Below are 18680 nucleotides of genomic sequence, written 5' to 3'. Positions count from 1 at the left end.
GCTTTGTTGGGAAGGGTTCACACTGTCTGCGAATGTGTCGTTCTGAAAGGGCTGAGTATCTCCTATCCTGATTCTAAATCTCTTTGTGATATAGTGTAAAAAGCCTGGAGAGGCACAATGGCTATAAATAACGGTCCCACTGCATCGAGGTCTAGTAAATAATCATAATAACAAAAGAACTATGCAGGTTCTTTCTACCTGAAAAAGAAAAAATAAACATAAACGGCTTTAGAAGTTTGAATGCTAACTGGACTGCCATTTTAGTGCAAGCAAAAAATGTAAACAAGAATCAGCTGTTTTTCTGGTATCGATTTCACTGGGGTTAGACACCCTGTGTAGGTGAGAATGAAAATGTTAGCGAAAGCTATGCTTGAGCCTCAAAGCTAAGCAACGCATCAAAAGCGTTTATGTATTTAAGGCCTAGCAGCATTGGGTGAAATGAAGATTTCTTTTCAACGTTACTCAATATACTTCGCAACTAATAGCGTGCTTAAATCAAACTGATTGCTGCTTATTCAGCTTTCGCTCCATTTATACTCTCTGCTGTCTCGTTCGCATACTCGCATACTAGGCGTTTCTTCTGCTAGAATTTTCTACTTGTTTACCAGCTATACGCGTCGCGTGTGTATCTGTAGTTTATAGCCTCTCGCATAGCCATATGCCCGTGTATATGAGTAATGATGATTTCATACTTTTGTGAGTATCTCAGATATATGCATGTGTTTGTGCGTATCTCTCCGTTGCTTGTATGTACATATGTGTAGACATAATGATTGATTTGTTAATGTAAATACAAGTGACTACTTAGTATCGGCTTAGAGATGATAGTATCCCTTAGTGTTGCTAATATTCGTCACAGTATTATACATATGGAACTTTCGAGGCCCTCTGCTTTAGTTGTTAATAGCTTTTCTGCTCGCTTTAAACTTACTAAACTACGAAAATTTATAAAGTTAGTACTATCGAAAAGTGTTTGCACAAAACTGAGTTGAGGCGAAAGTATCGAAAGTTGCTAATCAAATTGTTTACGCTTACTACGAGAACGATCAATTAGCAAGTGTTCACACGGTTGCATGCCAAACTTGCATTGAAAAGCCGGTAAAAAAATTAGCTTTCTCCACTACTAATATGAATTTCATTAATTTTTGTTGCCAGCATCGCTAAATTAAATATGAGATTATAAAAAGCATGAAGTTCTTCATTTAATGTTGTTTGATCATTTAAAAAGTTTCACATTTTTATTATAATTTTTTGTACCAATTTAAAGAGGGGTCAAATGAGCTACACATAGCAATTTATTATGCATTTCCGCATCAACCACATACTAGGCACATACATATGTATGGTTATGTCGTTCTACAGCATTACAAAACTAATGATGCAAGCAACGTTTTGAAGCTATTGAAGCGAGTACAGCATGTGTAGAAATAGACAGAAGCGCTTAGAAAGTAAGTATGCCAAACTTAAATTTAATTTGAAATTAACAGTTTATGAGAGCTTAGCACAATGCATTCCTCACATTCAGCAGCGAAAAAGAGCAATGAACTGATGTGAAAGAAGAGAACAGTGTAAGTTTGCTTCGCTACGTTAAAAGCATTGCTAAATGCACTGACGAACTTTATCAATGCATGTGAAGTGGCGGCTTATGCGGCAGTTACTCACGAACGTACGTACTAAAAACGTGTCAGCTGACACGACCTATCTTATGAGTGTGCAATGTAAACGAAAACTCACCGACGTTCAACGCCCGTACGTACGTAGCCCGGAACGTAGAAATCAAAGCAATTTTGATTTTTTCCGTAAGAACGTGTCAGCTGATCGCTCTCTCACTAGACAGAGTTGCCTAGTAAACTTTTGTGCGCTAATTTTTGACCGTTTGCAGTTTTATGCAAAAACACCTAATTAAAGTTTAAAAAATAATTCGAAATAATTATGTAAAAGTGCAGATTATAAATATGTAATCTATTTATATTTATCTTATATTAATTCCAGCCTTTTAAAACATGAAAAATTAAATTGGAAAAAGTTGATGTTTCCTTAAGCATGCATGCAAACTGGTCAATGGCAACAGTGCTTATCTGTAAACAATACAAACACAAATATGTTATGTACATGTACACAGACGCACACATTGATTCCTACGGGCTTGAGGGTTCGGTCAAACGTTTTTCGTACGACAAACGTCCGTACGTACGGCACACGTCGGTGGGTAACTGCCGCTTTAGTATTGGTATGAGAGCTGCAGTAGCATAAATGTATCGATTTTTCAATTATCAATGCAGAGCAAAGTGCTACCACTGACGTCGGTTAGAACAAATTTAAGAAACTAAATGCTCGCATATATTTTTTGTGATTAACTGCGGTCAAGTTTGCATCAATAATTTTGAACAAAAAATAATTTCAATTAAATACTTCATTATTAATAATTATTTCTTTTCTTATTGCTGTTACGCCTTAAAAATGCCTGCGCCCAAAATTGTATGCTGTGTGTGAGTCATTTACAAAAATGCAGTAGCATGCATGGGACAAAGACACAATCACTAGCAGCCAATGACCGATGAAACAGCAGGTTCGCTAGCTTGCAAAGGCGCTGTAGCAAAGAGCCGAAACAAAAGGTAGGTAAATATAAAAAATATTTAGGTAGCAACGTCACGGGCAAGCAGTCTAATTGAATATTTTTTCTTTGCGGCGAATGACCAATGCAGCTGACTCAAGAATGATAAATCATTCATGCGATTGGATAGACAATAAATGAGTTAAACCTGTGCGGCGCGTAATACACAACAGCTGGGATGCTTAATAATGCGAGATGTGAAAAAGGAGTGCAAGAAAGAGATAAAAAGCGATATAATAAGAAAAACAAAACAAGGAAATAAAACGATATAAAAGGAAAAAAAAACTAATTTAATTTAAGCAAATAAACGGCAAGAAATTACAGAGAAAACCCGCTTGAGTGTATTGTGTGCTGGGCTTGGTACCCGCCATATAAAACCAAACTCTAATGAAAAACGATACAAGGCCTCGAATAAGAAGACAATCCTTTACTGATGACGACCCATGCAAACGTTTAAAGGACTATGATTTCAGGGCATGTACAAGAAATGCCCGTTCTCTTAATGATATTTGTGCAGATGTAAGGCTGGTTGATGTTCTCGTGAAGATAAAAGCCGACATCACCACCCATTCAGATCGACCACGTTGTGTCCCAACAAACACTGAAAACAAAAATTTCAAATGTTTGAGAAAAACATTTGTTCTCAGTTTGATATTCAACATTATTTATCATTTGAAACAAAATATTTTCTCGACTTTTTCTCAAACGTCGATTTCAACTTGAGAATAATTTGAGACATACTTGAACAATTTTTCCCCTCAAATGTTTGCGAAAACATTAATTCTCAGTTTGATATTCAGCATTATTAATCATTTGAAGCTAAATATTCTCTCAACTTTTTTTCAAACGTTGTTCTTCAACTTGAGAATGGTTTGAGATATACTTGCAATTCGTTTCATTCTGGTTGAAAACCATCGATATCATGGAATATTTGCGTTAATAATAATGTGAATACTTTTTGCGCCAATTTTAAAGTACTCTACTTTAAAGTGTTCATGAAACCCAAAAATAAAATAAAATATATTACAACATGCTTGTTTTACATCAATGCTATCGATAGTGCCGTTGACAATTCGTCGATCTCTAATTTGCATACTTTAGCTGGAAATGTAAACAAGCGATTTTATTGAGTGAAGTTGGACATAAAGTGAAAAAATAAGGAAGTATTTATACATTTTAATAATATTAAGTGATATTATACTACATTATGCATAAATCTAAACGAGTTCAAAGTGAAGTGGGGCAAATAATAAACTTGCATACCCAAAGTTGTAAAACAGTGGATTACATTTCGTTCCGCTTTATTCTCGTTTGAGAAAAAGGTGAGAATAAAAATAAAAAATAAATGTAAGGCGCGATAACCTCCGAAGAGATCTAAGGCCGAGCTTCTCTTCCAATTTGCGTCGTGCTCCTCTTGATTTGTCCCTACAAATTGGCCGGACGGGACCTACATGTTTTATGCCGACTCCGAACGGCATCTGCAAGGCAGATGAGTTTTCACTGAGAGCTTTTCATGGCAGAAATACAATCGAAGCGCTTGCCAGACACTGCCGAGGGACGACCCCGATTAGAAAAATTTTCTTCTAATTGAAAAATCTTATTTCTAAAATTTTGATGTTGCTTTGCCCGGGAGTTGAACCCAGGGCATACGGTGTGATAGGCGGAGCACGCTACCATCACACCACGGTGGCCGCCAATGCAAGCAAGGTGAGAATCCAAAAATTCTCAATTTGAAAATAAAGAAAAATTCCATATTAAAAATATGCATTTTAGCTTGAGAATGCTATCAACGGTTATTTGAAATACATTTGAAAACTAACGTTTGAAATGTGAGAAATGCACCGATTCTCAAATGTATCTCAAACTGAGAATTGACAAAAATGGTTTTTGGGGTAGATGGACGAAATGCCTTCATTGTATTAGGCTCAGATCACTATCTCGTCGCAGCTAGCCTCTGCGCCTAAACATTAGTAAAAATAAACATTCATAATAAAAAGAAATGCAGCACAGCGCACTCCAAAGCAGGTTTCACGCTGTAATTAGGTGTGAAATTCGACATTTCTAGCTGCTAACACTACAAAAATCTGCGTTCATTGCTGCATTGGCTCTACGTGATTGCTGCGCTTGATTAAAGAAAATTATTCAAGCCTAATTAATGTATTATGTGTTGTGTAGGTGGCGTTGTAAAAAAAGAATAGAAAATAAGAATGTAGAAAACATAGCAAAGAGAATTTCCGACGAACGCTTTTCAACGCAGCTAATACCTCTTCAGCTCCATTGCAATTGTTCACTTTCATAAGCTGTTATGAAATGATTTATCTCAGGTGTACAAAAAACAGAAATTCTTTGCGGTTCCGGCTTTTTGTAAACCTGTGAGTCTTTTGTTTGATTTAAAATGCCATATCCGATTATGGATTTTTGGTTGTTTATGGATTAAAAAGTGCTGCGTGGTTTAGGTTGAGCACAGAGCGAGCGGATGCGCAAAGTGCTAAGCGGCGAAAGAGAAAAATATAAAACCGGATGCAGATATGTGGGAAATGCCAATGAATTTCAGAATTTTTAAAATATTTAAAATGTTTTTATATATGAATTGTTTGGGGGCTTAAAAGATTTGAATGTAAAGCAAGAACGGTCTTGAAGCAAAAAAAGAAGTAGAGAGTAAATTTGAACTAAACATTTTAATTAGGAGTTCAAAGGCTACAAATGAAAAAAGAAATATATAAAAATCGAAGTCAATTAAATAACCAATTTAATTTCAGACAATTTGTAAATAACTAGTTTTTGCTGCTTTAACAAGCACAAGTTGTAAGTTTTCTACGCAGTGCAAAATCCCAAAACTAAACTATGATCTGCAGACAAAAACAAGTAAGGACGGCTAAGTTCGGGTGCAACCGAACATGACATACTCAGCTGCCAAATTACAGCTTGCAAAACTTTTAAATTATTTTCTTTTAAAAGTGGGCGGTGCCACGCCCGTTGTCTAAAATTTTGCTAATTTTCTATTCTGCGTCATAAGGTCAAACCACCTACGAAGTTTCATCGCTTTATCCGTCTTTGGCAATGAATTATAGCACTTTTTCGGTTTTCGAAATTTTCGATATCGGAAAGGTAGGCATGGTTATAGTCCGATTTCGTTCATTTTAAATAGCGATCTGAGATGAGTGCTCAGGAATCTACGTACCAAATTTCAATAAGATACCTCAAAATTTACTCAAATTATCGTGCTTACGGAGAGACGGACGGATGGACATGGCTAAGTGAATTTCTTTTTTTGCCCAGATCATATTGATATATAGAAGTCTATATCTATCTCGATTAGTTTATGCCGTTACGGGGTACCGTTATGTGAGCTCTGCTCAGCTGAGTATAAAAGTCTACGCCGCCGTATACACTGCCCGCCACAGCATGTTTTGCGTTCTTTAGCTCCAATTAATTAACCGGCTGCTGTTGTCGGCATTGTGGGGAGTGCTGGAACCAAACATCAAATGAAGTTAACAAGTAAAAAAGAAAAAAAAAATAATAATAATAACGATAGCAGCCAAAAAAATTTTAAAAACAAGGTGAGTCATTGCTGAGGTATGGCGCTGTATAAGCTTGTAGTAATGAGAAACAGCAATTGAGTTGAGAAACGAGATTTGGAATGACGCGTTTTGTGAAATTGAGTGGAGTTTTTCGAAGGCGAACGGTAAAATGCAGAATTTTATATTATAGATATGAGCAGATACAACTATCCATCACAGTCTTGTTTGAGATTATCCCACCTTTGTCATACCTGAAAAATGGAAAATGGCCAAGGTGGTCCCGCTACTAAAGCCTGGGAAACCAGCTCACATAGGATAGTCATATCGCCTGATATTTCTCCTATCGCCAGTATCCAAGACACTTGAAGCCATTTTGCTCCCCTACTTCAAAGCAAATTTGCAGCTAGCCTGTCATCAGCATGGCTTCAGAAAACTCCATAGCACCACCACCGCGCTAAATGCCATCAGCACCCAAATAAATTGTGGTTTAAATCAAAACCCTCACCATAGAACAGTACTCGCTGCGCTAGACCTATCAAAAGATTTTGATACGGTCAACCATGGCACGTTACTGCAAGACCTGGAAGGGTCTACCCTTCCCCCATGTCTTAAAAGGTGAACCGAAAATTATCTGGGTGGGCGGCAGGCATCGGTGCAATTTAGTAATGAAACATCAAAACCAAAAAGAATTAAACAAGGGGTGCCACAGGGTGGAGTCCTATCCCCACTTTTGTTTAATTTCTACACATCTAAGCTACCTTCGCCACCAGAAGAAGTTACTATCGTTTCCTACGCCGATGACTGCACAGTAATGGCCACAAGCCCAGGCCCACAGATCAATGAGCTTTGCAACAGAATAAACGGCTACCTCCCTGAACTCTACAGTTTTTTCGCCTCGCGAAACCTGGCATTATCACCGACTAAATCCTCCGCGACCTTATTTACAATATGGACGTCCCAAATGTCGACCATTTTGAACATCCACGTCGATGGCACTACGCTACCGACTGTCCTACACCCCAAAATCTTGGGTGCGAGGTTTGATCAGGATCAACTGCGCGTGAAATTTCTAAAACTGTGAGGCGTAGCATAACCTGATTAAGGTTCAGTTGGTTTTACTTATGACTATCAATAGAAATATGACGCGTCCAACGCTTTTATTTTATTGTCTGATCAACGCCCTAGATTGATAAGGAGTGTGATGACTAGTACCTAGGACCTACCTAATTATTTTCTAGCTTTTAGTATTATTATTACTTCATGTAAGTATTGTTTTCAATAAAACCGTTTAACTTAAAAAAAGAGGAAAAATCTGACGTAGTGTATCGGATTCCTTGTATTGGCGACGGGTCCCACATATGCGAGAAAGTATATGTGGGTACTACAAAATCTAAACTTAAGACAAGGATATCCGCTCACAAATCAAACATAAAATTAAGGAGTAATTTTTCTGATAATAAAACGGCATTAGCAGCACATTGTAAAGACACAGGCCACTACCCGGATTTTGAGAACGTCACCATTTTAGAAGAGGAGAGAAATTATAATAAACGCTTCACGTTAGAAATGCTACACATAGTTGACACCCCTAATAATAAACGTATGAATTTTAAGGCAGACACCGAACACTGTACCTACGCCTACCGCAACCTAATAATAAAGCAGAAAAGCCACTCTTGAGCTCTCCCAACAACAACACTACACTGCTGTGATCAATTTTTCTGCATGCTGTTTTTTCGCCGCTCAATGTAATATTGTTTTTATAAAAAATTTTGTTTACAATTACGGGACTTCATTTATTTATGCACATTCTTTGTTTGACTCGGTGCTATTTCTTAATTTATTTTGTTTTCGCATTTTAGTCTTTAAAGCATTGCTTAAAGCGTAAGTTGTGCTGATGATTTATGTTAAATATATTTATATTTTTTATATGTTGTTTATATGCTGTTTAAATGTGAAAATGTCAAAAATGTTAATATTTGATAAATTTATTAGTGTTTTTGTATTGTTTCTTGCAGTCCTGATGATGGCCTTAGACTAAGGTCGAAATATCGAATAAATTAAATAATTAAACACAAAATCAAGTGTTTTATTTATAAAAATAGGCCTTAAGCTCAAAGGAAAAATAAAACTGATATATATTTTTACCGGCCAATAAGTAACTCAATTATGATTAAAAATTTTTTTTTAATTATTTTATGTTCAAGTTTTTAGTCTTTATTTAATTGCTTATTATTTCTCATTCTATTTAGTTCATTTAGTGACTCATTATTACAAGGACTCTTTCCTGACAATTTGTTACAACCTAAGTCCTCAATACATAATCCTTCCAAAGACTTTACTCGACTCTGCGGAACGTATGCTTGTCCCTCCTCCAACTCCAAAATATTTTGATGTCACTTCTACTGGACTGTATGCAATATTTGTTCCAAATATGAGCCAAATCGGGCATCATAGGTCGCTTTCTATTCATGTATGTGTTATGTGTTCCAAATATGGAACAAATCAAATCGGACCACAAATACGATTTTTGTGAATATCTCGATCCTTGCGCCACCTAGCGGCGATTTTTTTGATAGGTCGCTTTCTATTCTTGTATGTATTATGTGTTCCAAGCATGAGCCAAGTCGGACCACAAATACGATTTTTGTAAATATATCGATCCTTGCGCCACCTAGCGGCGATTTTTTTTCATAAGTCGCTTTTTATTCTTGCATGTATTATGTGTTCCAAATATGAGCCAAATCTGACCACAAATGCGAATTTTGCGAATATCTCGATCCATGCGCCACCTAGCGGCGATTTTTTTCTTATTATTGCATTGTCATCGGGTTCTGAACTATATTCCAAGTTTCAAGCTTGAAGCTTATCGGGAAGTTACTTAAATTTCAATTACAAGATTCGTTCACAACGGCCGCGCAGCCGTGCATGCGGCCTGCCTGTCAACTCAAGCTAAATAAAACCGTTTAAAAAGTCAAGTCAATACTAATAGCTCGCAAACCACCGGGGACTCTGCTCTACGATATACGACCAATGATGGAAATAGGAAAACAAGCTGGTAAATAGAAAAACATACAGAGCTAAAGTATGGTACGCAGCCCAAAGCAAGCATATTTTTTTCTCGTCGTGTAGTGTCGAAACTGTGGGTTTGTCAAGAAACAATTGCTAAATTTATGATTTTGTATTTAGCTCTAGCACACTTAAGTGCATATTGTGTAACTTACATATACATAATATTGATATAATAGCAAACAGCATTAGCATTGTTAATAAAACACTGCTAAAAATCCTATGTAACTAAGTTCTGTTGAACGCGCCTATAAATATTCCACACAATTTGGATGCAAAAATTGTGTATAAAAGGAATAGCCCAAGTAGCTAATGAAAAGCCGTTTTGATGCCATAAAACTCGTCTGAACCTACTGAGTACTACATGGATATGTTTTACTACCAACCTGAGTTGTTTATAAAATCAAGAATGTTTGTCAACCCTATTTCCGGAATGATCTTAAATGGGTTCTAGCCAGAGCCAGGCATTTACACAGAAAATGCTCGACAGTCTCTTTTTCATATATGTCCTTACAACTTCTGCAGTGGTCATTGTGCGGAATACCCATCTTTTCCACATGCGTCCCTAAAGCCCAGTGACCAGTGCAGTCCGCTATAAGTCTATGGGTGTTGGCCCTTGATCTCCCCAGCAGGCACCTAGTTTTCCTTTCGTTGTAGTCCGCCCAAATGGCTTTTGAAATCGCACAACCCGCGGTGCCCTTCAATTTTTGTCAGGCTTTGTTCACATAAAAATCTCGAATAACTCCCTTGGCCACCCCCAGGGGTGTACCTACTTCGACACTGGCTATTCCCTCACCCCCCTCTGCTCCCCTACGTGCCAGTTCGTCAGCCATCTCATTTCCCTCGATTCCCCTATGTCCCGGAACCCAGATAATGGATATTTCCAGAGTGTCGGTCAGCGCCGATAAGATTTGTTTGCATGACCCTACCAGCTTTGAACTAGTGTATGGTGCAGCTATCGCCTTAATTGTTGCTAGACTGTCAGAAAGGATAGACTGTTAGCCAGTTATGCTCCTGTCTCCGAGCAGTTTACAGGCCTGCCACATTGCGAGAACTTCTGATTGAAATACACTGCAGTATGACGGTAGTTTGAGCGACGTAGAAATTTCTAGGAAGTGCGAGAAGCCCCCACCCCTAAGTCCATCTTAGAGCCATCAGTGTAGATTAGTATGCCGCTACCCACTGGATCGGCTCCCCTCTTCCAATCATTCCTACTTGGAATGATAATGGTTATGTTGCCCTCGAACTGAAGTCTTCGGGGATTATAATCTATATCGGAATTTAGTACTCCCGTCCGGAATAGTTTAAGGATGCTGTCATGCCCCTTCTGAGCATCCTTCCAACACCCAGACTGTCTAAGTCTCAGTGCGGTCTGCGCCGCTGTACATAGTATGTGCATGTCTATCGGAAGCAGGTTTAAGGTAGGGTCCAAAGCCGCAGTGGGGCAGGTGCGGCATGCTCCGGTGGCCCCAACGCACACAGTACGTTGGACCTTCTGTAGGCTGGTGAGGTTGCACTTCTTGCTAAGAGTTTCCCACCACACTATAGAGCCATACGTCAGCACTGGCCGCACTACTGCCTCATACAGCCAAAGGACCATCTTCGGCCTGAGACCCCACTTCTTACCGAACATCGCCTTATAAGCATAGAAAAAGACGCCGGCCTTCCGCACTCGCTCCTCGATGCACGCTTCCAAGCGATAATTTAAAAAGCATGCAGCGGGGCATTCATAAGGCTGAGTGGATAAATAGGCAGATGTTTTTATACCAGTGAAACTCAGCTCCCGAAAAGCTAGCTGATGAAGAAGTGAAATTCATTAACATGTTCTAGTAACCATCGCGTGTGCAAATTTTGTAATTTTTCTTGAATATCAATAACAAAAACAATTGTATAAAGCAATATGAGCCTGTCTCGCTAATTAAAAACGTTTGAATTAAATTTTTTTGTTTGGTTTTGTTTGTTTGTTTTTATACGTTTCATGAACATGAAATGGTATATTAACTTTGGTCCGATGTTTGTAACGTTGAGAAATATAGAATATAGACTCACCATTAAGTATACCGAATTGATCAGGGCGACGAACTGAGTTGATATAGCCATGTCCGTCTGTCCGTCCGTCTGTCTGTTTGAACGCAAACTAGTCCCTCAAATTTTGAGACATCTCAACGAAATTTGGCACAAGGATCTATTTTTGTATTATATTAGACATTTGTCGGATCCGGTAGGATCGGACCACTATATCATATATCTCCCATACAACCGATCGTTCAGATAAGACGATTTTGGTCATTCCTGCCGCAATTTAGAAAGTATAAACGTGAAAATCGGTGATATGTATTCTAATATATCATAGAAGATATCCTGAAAAAATCACTTTGATCGGAGCTATATATAGTTATATCCCATACAACCGATCGTTCAGATAGAAAGATTTTTTGCGATTTCTCCCTTAATTTCCAATATAAAAACGTTAAATTTGGTGATATATATTCTAATATATCATAGATTTCATGAAAAAATCATTTCGATCGGAGCTATATATAATATATATCCCATACAACCGATCGTTCAGATAGAAAGATTTTTGGCCATTTCTCCCTTAGTTTCCAATATAAAAACGTGAAACTCGGTGATATATATTCTAATATATCATAGAAGATTTCCTGTAAAAATCATTTCGATCGGAGCTATATATAATATATTACCCATACAAGCGATCGTTCAGATAAGGAGGTGTTTTGCCATTTTTTATTTTATATTTATCTTAAAAATCGCTTAGGTATGTACATCTATATATTTCTTATGTTATACATGCGATTATTTGGAGATTACGAACGGGATAAGATTATTGTTCAGCCCCATTCATGAAAGGTATGAAGTCTTCGGCACAGCCGAAGACAGTCCCGTCCTTACTTGTGTTTTTTTTTTTTTTGTCTCCATATTACGTAAGTATGTAGATAAATATCTGAATACACGAATTAGCATTGTTGCATTCGAACCTGTAATTTGGCATATAATTAATGTATAAATATTTGTTTTATTTTTTGTTGTACTAAAATCAAGTAAAACAAGTTACTTGTTTTTTTTTTAAGAATTATTTATGTACCTAATTTTTAATGCTCTTCAAATTATATGAGATGAATAAGACATTATAAAAATTTCGACAATAATTAAATTTTATCTTAATTATATATAAACATTGTTATGTAAACAATCTAAAATTACCCAACATTTCGTAATCACTTAGTAAATTCTACGCAAAGAGCAAAGTTAAAAAGAAACAAAAAAAACATTAAATTTATATACTTTACAGCTCAGAGAATAAACCTAACACCATTTCTCAGCGCAGTTTTTTATTTATCTTAAAACTGCCTCCGTCCCCTTTGCACATAACCCACATGCAAACTATAAACTGCAGGTTTTAGATTTTCACGATCACTCGTATTCTCCCACTCTCTACTTTTGTTTACTTTTCTCTTATTGCACCTTATCTTACTTTTACTCTCACCACTTTCCAACCATGCTTTTTATTTATATTTGCTTATCTAAAGCTTTTCTCACATTGCTGTTTATTTTATTAGCACCAAGCCTTTCAATACATGATTGAAATAAAAAGAGAACAGAAAAAAGCAAAATGTTTTTTAATTGCGTTTTACAGTTTTTATCAGTATTTTTTAAAGTAAATAACAATTTATGAAAGGGATTTGCAATAAAGATAAGATAATGATCGATTTTCTATTGAATGTTTTGCTTTCGTGCGACTTGGGATATGTTATGGTATATAGTTTTCCTGTGTACCATCTCTGCTTTTAGAAAGATAATTGGAGTGGAATGTTAGGAGAGGTGACCCTCCAGGAGAAACCTTGTACAAAATAATTAGGAATTATTATATACAATAAGTTGTCGCGAAAGCACAACCTGGAAGCGAGGGTAAAAGCCTCGACGGCACTTTATGCTTGTAAAAGGATACTGGGGTGTACGGAGCGTCTATCGTCCTCTCTCTCTCTCATTGGATATTTACAGCGATTTTTAAGTCTATCCTATACTCTGTAGTCCTTGTTTGGTGGACGGCCTCTCGAAATAGAACCTTCATCAAAAAATTAGAAAAATATGCAGGTTACTAATGCTAAGCAAAGTGGGAGCCTTGATAACAACACAGACGGATGCTGGTGGCAAAGACGACGAGACTCAATGCGACGGCGCAGCTTGAGCGCAGACCATACGGCCACAATAGTATAACGTCATCAAATATTGTACGAAGAGACTACCTAGTTCCCTAACTGCCCTTCGATGGGTCCCTTAGAGTCACAACCGAGCTGGAAGTTTGGCGCTGGGCGCTCAAAGGGCAGACGAGGCGATACACGTGTACACCGATGGTTCCAAAGTTATGTAGGGATTTGGAGGGTCTGCGGTATACTGTGCAGATCTGGAAATATGCAGGTCCTACAGGCTGCCAGATCACTGTAGTGTTTTTCAGGCGGAAGTAATAGCCGTAACTAAAGTAGTAGAAACACTGGAGGAAAATAGCTTAAATCGCAACCACGTCAATGTTTACATTGACAGCCAAGCAGCAATTAAGGCAATAATCTCGCATAGCACAGCATCTGAAAGTGTGTTGGAGTATATGCAAACCTTGAAAAGAATCGGATTAGGCAGAAGTATATATATATATTGGATCCCTGGGCATAAGGGGATAAATGAAAATAAAAAAGCGAATGAGATAGCGTAAAAGTGCCCATCCCGCGAAGCATGTACCATAACTGTCGCAATCAGAATGGGCGAGATTAAAAGAAGGCGAAAGTTGCACAAGATCAACCAAGCAGAAAAGGCGTGGCACCCAGCGCGTGCCTGCAAAGTATCGAAGATTATGTGCAGGGCTTACAAACTTTGACTAACAAAATTATTCTTACCATTGAAAAGAGGGGACTGTAGACTCGTCATGGGTATTCTGACTGAACACTGCCTTCTGGCGTCACATGCTTTTAAATTACGCCTTGTCAGTGATAGCAGATGTAGTAAGTGCGGATTAGAGGAAGAAACAATCGAGCACGTTTTGTGGTCGTACCCTGCGCACACCAGATTAAGACTCCAGCTATAAGAAATGGCACATATACCAGATCAAGTAGCATATGTCATAGAAAGCTTCTAGTATTTCTCAAGAGCACGGAGATATTTTATAACATAGGTCCTGGCTTATGATAGAGATTTGGCTTGGTAGAACTTCTGGGAACACTATGGACTCATTCAATTTATGTTCAACCTAACCTTAAACCACTTAATCGATAAGTTAAATGATCTTGTAGAGTATGTATTAATATCTGTGTGTTGGTCTAGTCTACAAGATAGCAGTGAAATATTTTTATGGTGACCGTTTATCTTCAAGGATTTGCTGCTCTTTTAGTTACGCCTTCCATTTCGACATTTCTACACAAGTTCTCTTGAGTAGATTACCAGCTAAACAAAAAATATAACTCAGTATGTTCGCGATTTTACAAACCCCTTTTAAGAAGTCAGGATGGTCCTCAGTAACGCGATCCGAATAACAAAATTTTACTCAAAAGTTTTCTTATTGCATAGATTCCGTAGTTGGTGTCGGGACCAATGTAACCATAGCTACCATACTATTCGCAGTGGCACAGACTTAGACGCTTGGAAATGTGCTAACTGTGGCAACGACTGTCTGTTAAGCGCAAGCCAAAAGTGTAAAAAAAATCAGCTTTTTTTTTAGTTTTGCGTATTCACAATATATAAGTGACAATTATCGAGTTAATCGGGCGTTGGTCACCCTATGTTGGTGATAACTAAAATGTCAAATACAGCTTTTTTGAAATATTGCTATTCTTAAGTTTAATAGCCGTGTTTTTTAACACGCGTATATCCTTTTACGCTTAAACTTTATATGGACTGCTAAGCAATAAATTTTAAATACACCTCTGAAATTGCTGCGCATAAATTTTGTCCTACTAAATTTCAATACGCATTATACTCAGATGTAATTGAAATATGTGTCTTTGTTTCACCCTACCTACACTAATTATATGTATTCTATGTGTACCCACAATTCATCGCAACTGATTCAGCTATATGTTATACCCTATGGCCATCAGAGCGTTGTGTCTCCACTTTTCGGTACACCCTGTTGCTGTAGCTAACCACAGCCGCTAGATGGGTCTCCTAAGCATTATCTAAGCGAGGATAGGCGTTTTTTTTTTCACGCGCAAACGAAACGTATACGCGTGTAAAAAAAAAACACGGCTAATATTGACTTAACTAGAGACGGCCCTTAATCGCTAATTGCGCCAAATTCAGTCAATGTTACGGTAGAAGAATTTAGAGCCCTCTTGGGGTTAATAAGGGCTTCTTCAACACAAAATTTTCTTAAGAATAGCTAGCATACGATTTGATTACTTAGCTTCGAGTATGTAATTGGAAAATAACGTAAGTATATTTTAAGTGCTTATCTTATCAGTTACCTGGTTGGTAAACTTATCAACAACAAGAAAACGGGAAATTACTACTGATTAACAAAACTCATTAGTAAGCAACCGCAGTGAAATATACAAAAAAAACTGTTTTCAGTTTCAGTGGCCTAAGAAATGAACGGCAATATTTTTCGAAACAAACTGGAAAGTAATGATCAATCATAAAATCAAAGATCAAAGAGATCTGAACGGCCCATAAACCAAAAAGAGCAAAATGGAAATGCTTTTTATCTCTTTTTTATAATTCGTAAAAAATTCCATTTCAGGAAACTGTCACACATACCCAATTATCTCTTGCATTGCCTAAAAACAAAGCATTTTCTTGTTCTCTACACCAGCTATGCATGCCCTTTTGCCCGAACGCTCACAATCAACCCACAGCAATTACATTAATATGTTTTGTCTAATCAATCATTTTATTGTGGTTATGTCACTGTCGGAGTATCTATTCGTATCATAGATAAGCGCATACTGACAAATATCGGCGGCGAAGCGTCGCCAATGGTCGTATGAGCGCGCACAGTTTTTGAAGGGGACTGACTGAGAGCATGGACAATATGATTTTTTGTTAAGTATTGCTTCGATTACAGCAACTTTACTACGGCCGTCACCGGGATGTATTTCTGTTTTTAAATGTATACATATAACGCAGGGGTTGTTTTGAAAGAAATGAGTTAGATGAGGCTCCAGGTAAGTTGGAACATAGCAAGTTTTCATATGGAAATGTTGGGAACGCGGAGTCTTTTGGTTCCTTTAGATCTCTTGTTTCATTATGTAGGGGTTCTATTTCAATTATCAAAGACTTAGTTGAAGCCTAGGCGATTTTGACCGTTGGGAGCACCAAGGAAGGTCAAGTCTTCCTTCAACTGCCACTCCTATTTCAGTGGAGGTCTCCCTCTTCTCTGCTTCCAAACTGCGGTTTCGACTGAAATACTTCTTCGGTCGGAGCGCGTTCGCCCATAACAGCCAGCGAAGCATTTGGGTTTTTCTTTACTGCACTTTCATCATATCTACGTAAAGCTCATACAGTTTATCACTATACCTCTTCGATAATCGTCGTCGGTATCTCGGACAGGACCATAAATGGTTTGGGAAACTTTTCTCTTGAATACTCCAAGAACCATCTCATCTTCTCTCGACACCCCCCACGTTTCCGTGCCATACATTACAAGAGGTATGATGAGCGACTTTTTGAGCGTGATTTTTGTTCGTCGGGAGAGAACTTCACTTTTCCATTGCCTACTCAGTAAATTAGCACTGTCTCCGTTCGATTGTCCTAGTGCTCTTCAATTTCGATGTATGGTAGAAGGCATGGCGGAACCATAGAAGGTAACAGCATTTTGTTTTTGTAATTCTACGTTTTTATTCAAAATCGTACTGCGCCAGAAGTTAACATGTCAAATCAGATATATAAAGTTTCAATCCGGCAGTCTCCTATAAGGTTCCGCCATGGTAGTAGCTTAACAATCAAATGGGCGTAGTTTATCTGTCGTTCTGCTCTTCACGCTCTTTCTTCTTTGAGATAACAGTGATTTGTTGATTTATGGAGTACTTTTACTGTTTAGTCTTCGTTTATCATTTGCACAGCTGTTCGTGTTGTTTTTTTTTTTTTTTTTTTTGGTCTGTTTACATATTAATTTTGGGAGTGTCTGTTAGGTATCTGAGTTATTTGTATGGTATCGACTGATAAGCAATGAGAGATATTGAAGGTATAATGAAGTGTTTCACCAGTACTCCACCGCAGAGACATCTGTTTTAACTAAAACTAAGGAGTTTTGAAGTAGTGCATATACATATGACGCCGTAAGAGATCAAGAGATATATACGTATCTCAAGAGCTCTTCACTCTAACGCCAACAAGAACTGTTATAGATCTACCGCATGCCAAATTGCAGAACAAATAAGTGTTTTATTTGTCAAAGGTGTCTGAGTTTGATTCTTAATGTAGAAAAGCTTTAAGCAAGCTCATTTCGTTCAGCGTTTAAGAAAAAATGTTCTAGATCTCTAAGTGGCCCTATATGGCACTTTGTAGGTCCTAATGACTCTTAATTGTTTCTATGTAGGAAAGTTGTAAACGCGCTTATTCAATCCTTTTGTTGATTTTCCCCACAGGGCGAAGTGTTGATGTCTTAAGAACCGTTTCCCGTAATGCCTTTGTATATCTGATTTGCAGACAAATCGCTCTCTTTCTAACGAAAAATGGCACTAAGCCGAAACGGGATTTTCTCCAAACCAAATTTCACAAGGAAAGTTGATCCAATATAGAAGAAAGTAATGGTGTTTCTAGCGGTAGGACAAATTTGTTGCTTTGTCTCTGTTCTTATACTTTTAGTCTTAAGAGTTTCTACAAACACTCGACCAAAAACAAACAAGCTGTTAAAGGCATTGAGAGGTTGACGCTAAGAAGCTGACACTACAGCGAAAATTTCAACCTTTTTATATAGATAATAGGATATTAGAGGACCTTTTTCATACATGGTATACTTATAGTTACCAAGTCCTAACATGAAACTGTTCAGTGATACCTTTCTCAAAGAAATATATATCGGATTTCAGGCAACTTTCTTGTATTCGCATCCCCTTTCTGCAGTAAAAAAACTTAACACACTCATTCTAACGCTTACTTAGCTATCCCTCTCTAACTTTTTCTCAAACTCACCCGAATGATGTCCCGTATCATCATCGTCAGCCATTCCACCGCTCGCTTCTGACGCTCCAGGTACACGCAAATGCTGTTGACTACTGCTACTAGCATCGAGCTCACGCAGTAAGCTATCCTGCTGATTATGCAATTCATCTGCTGCTGAACAATTTAACGGTACATCCGATATCTTAAAACGCTCGCGTATCAAGCTCGTACAACGTTCCGAACGGAAATATGATTCCAATTCATCCAACGCCAAAGGGCACACATCATAATTCAAATAGAAATCCTTACCCCAACTGCCCGAACAATCAACAATCCAACTACCGGCCATATTATTACCTTGCGCT

At 37.8% G+C, this 18680-nt stretch overlaps 1 protein-coding gene across 19 annotated transcripts in view; it reads right to left on the bottom strand.

Moving 5' to 3' along the window:
* raskol (Ras GTPase-activating protein raskol) overlaps positions 1 to 18680 on the bottom strand; it is a 536164-nt gene that overhangs the window by 114750 nt on the left and 402734 nt on the right. Inside the window, exon 1 of one of the 19 annotated variants that reach the window (XM_067781164.1) lies at positions 18346 to 18672. The exons of the other annotated variants lie outside the window; for them this stretch is intronic. Coding sequence (XP_067637265.1) covers positions 18346 to 18664 — 319 coding nt within the window. The 5' untranslated portion in view covers positions 18665 to 18672. Of the gene's footprint in view, positions 1 to 18345; positions 18673 to 18680 lie in introns of those variants that run through there. 19 annotated transcript variants of the gene reach the window in all.

This window comes from Eurosta solidaginis, chromosome 4 (assembly GCF_040869045.1).
Source record: "Eurosta solidaginis isolate ZX-2024a chromosome 4, ASM4086904v1, whole genome shotgun sequence".
Taxonomy (NCBI): Eukaryota; Metazoa; Arthropoda; class Insecta; order Diptera; family Tephritidae; genus Eurosta; species Eurosta solidaginis.
This window is presented reverse-complemented; position numbering and strand designations above follow the sequence as displayed.